The following is a 336-nucleotide window of genomic DNA, read 5'->3' on the forward strand; positions in this document are numbered from 1 at the left end:
CCTGTCCGCAGACGGAGCTCTCCCCCCGGCAGGGCTCCAAGGGTGACCGAGGCTTGCCGGGTCCCAAGGGCGAGAAGGTGAGTGCTGCCCCAGGGGGAGGCAAGGAGGGGGCTGTGGGGGCCCTGGGATCCCTGGCTGCCTGGCCACAGCAGGGAGATCTGGCCGCAGCTGTTCCCCCCATGCATCACCACACACCCCTGCTTTTTGCTTGTTTCCCCCTGCCAGGGGGAGCCGGGAGGATTTGGGGAGCGAGGAGATCCTGGGGAAGACGTGAGTAGGAGGCACATGGGGGGCCGGGGGGTGGATGCTGGTGGCAGCGGATGCCGTTGGGGGGTG

General features: G+C 68.8%; 1 protein-coding gene across 1 annotated transcript in view; it reads left to right on the forward strand.

The window, feature by feature from the left end:
- The window catches only part of LOC103914402 (collagen alpha-1(XXIII) chain-like), a gene marked incomplete at its 5' end in the record, with an annotated part of 4,120 nt that overhangs the window by 3,211 nt on the left and 573 nt on the right, over positions 1 to 336 (forward strand). Inside the window, 2 exons of the mRNA XM_009321040.1 lie at positions 12 to 77; positions 226 to 270. Coding sequence (XP_009319315.1) covers positions 12 to 77; positions 226 to 270 — 111 coding nt within the window. The remainder of the gene's footprint in view (positions 1 to 11; positions 78 to 225; positions 271 to 336) is intronic.

This window comes from Pygoscelis adeliae, unplaced genomic scaffold (genome assembly GCF_000699105.1).
Source record: "Pygoscelis adeliae isolate BGI_AS28 unplaced genomic scaffold, ASM69910v1 Scaffold453, whole genome shotgun sequence".
NCBI lineage: Eukaryota > Metazoa > Chordata > Aves > Sphenisciformes > Spheniscidae > Pygoscelis > Pygoscelis adeliae.